Source organism: Sipha flava, unplaced genomic scaffold (assembly GCF_003268045.1).
Source record: "Sipha flava isolate LNK unplaced genomic scaffold, YSA_version1 504_pilon_pilon, whole genome shotgun sequence".
Lineage (NCBI taxonomy): Eukaryota > Metazoa > Arthropoda > Insecta > Hemiptera > Aphididae > Sipha > Sipha flava.
The window spans coordinates 1,902-5,129 of NW_020273396.1; the positions used below are offsets into that span (position 1 = coordinate 1,902).

The 3,228-nt window shown below is 28.2% G+C and overlaps 1 protein-coding gene across 1 annotated transcript in view; it reads right to left on the reverse strand.

The window, feature by feature from the left end:
- Window positions 1-1,189, reverse strand: part of LOC112690450 (cytochrome P450 4C1-like) — a gene marked incomplete at its 3' end in the record, with an annotated part of 2,744 nt that extends 1,555 nt beyond the window's left edge. The window contains 3 exon segments of the mRNA XM_025564466.1: window positions 43-124; window positions 211-337; window positions 403-1,189. Coding sequence (XP_025420251.1) covers window positions 43-124; window positions 211-337; window positions 403-482 — 289 coding nt within the window. The 5' untranslated portion in view covers window positions 483-1,189.
- Between the last annotated feature and the right edge of the window lie 2,039 nt (window positions 1,190-3,228).

A 3,228-nucleotide genomic window follows, 5' to 3' on the forward strand; every position in this document is an offset into this window, starting at 1 on the left:
ATAATATAGTATAATATAGTTATAATAATAACTCATTTTCACCTCCGTTGGAAGAATCATTTAAAGCATCTGTTCTATTTGTTATTTTCTTTTGAGCATATGTTTCTTTCTTTTCTTTGATTACCTAAACGTTTAAATATATTTTGTTATAGATTACTTAAATTATCAGGAATATTACGTTTTGAGAATAATACCTTATAAAAAACTTACCTGATCTGGCAATGAGTGTAAATGTTTGTAAACATTTTGCAAGCCTATGCATTTTCGATAAATTCTGAATATGATATCTGGATAAAGCCATGGTTTATATATTCTCATAACATTCAATTCTGAAACTCTAAAAAAAAAAAATTTAAAATATCTGGATATCCTTGATATGATATATTAATGACTTATTCTTACATTTTCATGGAGTGGACGAATTCGGTCCCAATATTTAACTGTGTATTGAGATTGTAACCCATCATAGTTTCTACATACATATAATATGTACAATATAAATAATTAATAAATTATTAATAAATATAAATAATGTCCTGTATTCGGGAATGTCCCATTTTAGATATTTATAAATTACTGTTTTTTTCGGCATAGAATACTGAATTCAAAAATAACGATAAAACAAGGCGAAATAAGGAGATAACTCTTGGACATAGAATAATCTCGCAATACTCTCCTACACTACACTTTCTTGCAACTCTCTAATTAGCTCTTAGTTTTAAAACACGTATGCATGCTCGACAGTTGTCAACTTCTCTGTTTTTAAACACTGAATACACTATTGACGGTTTGTGAACTCAGACTTAATATATGTCATAAATTATCAACGATTATAAAAAAATGTTCCGTATCAGTACAACGAATCCTGTACCTATTTCACTTTTTTTCAAGCCAACAATATTTTTATATTTATCATAAGTGTCGGGCTCATCGGTATCTGAAGACTGACCACCAACCAGGTATATGGTTTTTTATTCCTCAAACAAGGAGAAATGTATATCTACCCAAAATAACTATATCCTTGTTTAAATAACACATCATCTATTTATTTTTTATTTTTTGTAGATATGGGCTATTACTATAGATATTATTCTAGATGGTCGAGTTTTCAAATCAATGATGCCTAGTGGCCATATGCAAGTAGGACAATATTAACAAATTTTTCTTATTGATATAATTTATGATGGTAAAGTAACCCATATTAATTATAAAACAATCTCCAATTTTTTTCACTATAATTATGAGAAATTACCTAATTTAATAGAAATTATTAAAATATAACATGCTATAATGTTTTACACAAAGATGTCTTTTGCTCTTCTGAACAATTTGGATATTGAAGATTATAGCTTATATATATTGTGTACCAAATCGGTTTGTACTACGTTCGTTGCTACTACGTAACGTTTTTGAATTCGCACTTAAGGGAAAGAACAAAGAAAAATAGATGGTTTTAGAAAGAAATTATTATTAATATCACATTGAAAATTTTAGTAAAAAAGAATATTTAATAATTTGAGAGTCGCGGATTGCAGTATCTTAGTCTGCTCCTTAGGTTGATTATTGTATGACTGAAATTATGTATCAAGCATGTCATACAATAATAGAATGCTGCTTAAAAATAAATATTAATGCTGAGTTTTACATACTATATTTCCATTAAATTACTTGAGTCATGGGCACATTACACCCTTTTTCCCTCTATCTTTCTGCGCTGCACTACGTCTCATACGATTAATAACAGCCAATAGGATCTAGCTAGTATTCAGTAATAATTTTATTGAAAATATAGATAAGTATGATCGGAAGCGTTTGTTGATCACTTTTCACTTGAATTGATAACATCAGTTTGTAAATATTGCCCTAACTGTATATTTCAACCGACTTCATATTTCAGTGTTTAATAATATGTGGAGTCGGTTACCTAGTATATTATAAATATCTATGGTTATTACTAAAGTTTTGAAATTGTTTCATTTGCATATTCTTTAATAATGACTGTGAAATAATCTCATTAAGATATAAATTGTTTTTTAACATAAAGCACTGAAATATGAAAAATTGAGTTACATATTTTGTCGTTTTACATTTTGTATTTATTACTTTTAAGTTTACTATTTTATTTGGCAAAGTGTCTTAAGCATAGTACCTAAATAAGTTTATTGTAATTTATATTATTGTATTATTTCAAAATGACTAATAGAGTTGGATTATGAGTACAATTTTTATCTAAAAGTGCCAAAAAAATTGTTTTTGAGTTATTCAACTTTTTTGTTTTAATAAAAAATTATTAAGATTTCAAACTAGTCTTGTGACAATTACTATTCGTGTAACATAGTGTTTTATTCTGGTTAGGTACCACATATTTTTTCTGAAAAAATTGTTATGGCTTTAATACACTGTTTTACATAAAAGAAATTTATTAAAATGAATAACAGTGAAAAAATCGAACTTATTTTAATTTTTGGCGAATGTAATCGTAGTTCTCGACAAGCAACTCGAGTGTACGCAGATCGGTATCCAGATAGGTTTCATCCACATCATATTTATGTCCATAGACTTTTACGCGGATTAAATGAAAGCGGTCAATTTCCTAGTAATCAAAATAGACAACGGCAGCCTAAACTAAATAATTTTTATAAAGACACTGAATTGCAGGTAATGGCCTACATACGTGCTTATCCACGTTCATCAATAAGACATGTATCTCGACAAATTGGAATATCAGGTGGTACAGTACATACAATTTTGAAAAAAATAACTAAATTCATCCGTATAAACCTGTGATTATCCAACATTTACGAATCAAATATTATGAACGTAGATTACAATTTTTGTCATGGTTTAACGTTAAATTCAAAATCGACAATTTATTTTATAATAGTATTTTGTGGACTGATAAATCTAAATTCACAAACAATGGTATAATGAACAAACAAACCATGGATTTTGGGACGATACAAATTCACACTGGTCCCGAGAAACTAACTTTCAGACAGTTTGGGGTATAAATGTGTTGTGTGAATTAATTGGTGGAGTATTTGTAGGTCCTTATACCTTATATCCTTATATCCTTATTGTTTACGACGGAACACTTACAGGTAAAAGATATCTAGATTTTCTTGTTAATCAATTACCATAACTATTAGAAAATGTTCTATTAGCCACGCGAAAAAGTATGTATTTTCAACAAGACGATTCACCAGCACACAACGTCATTATTGTTAA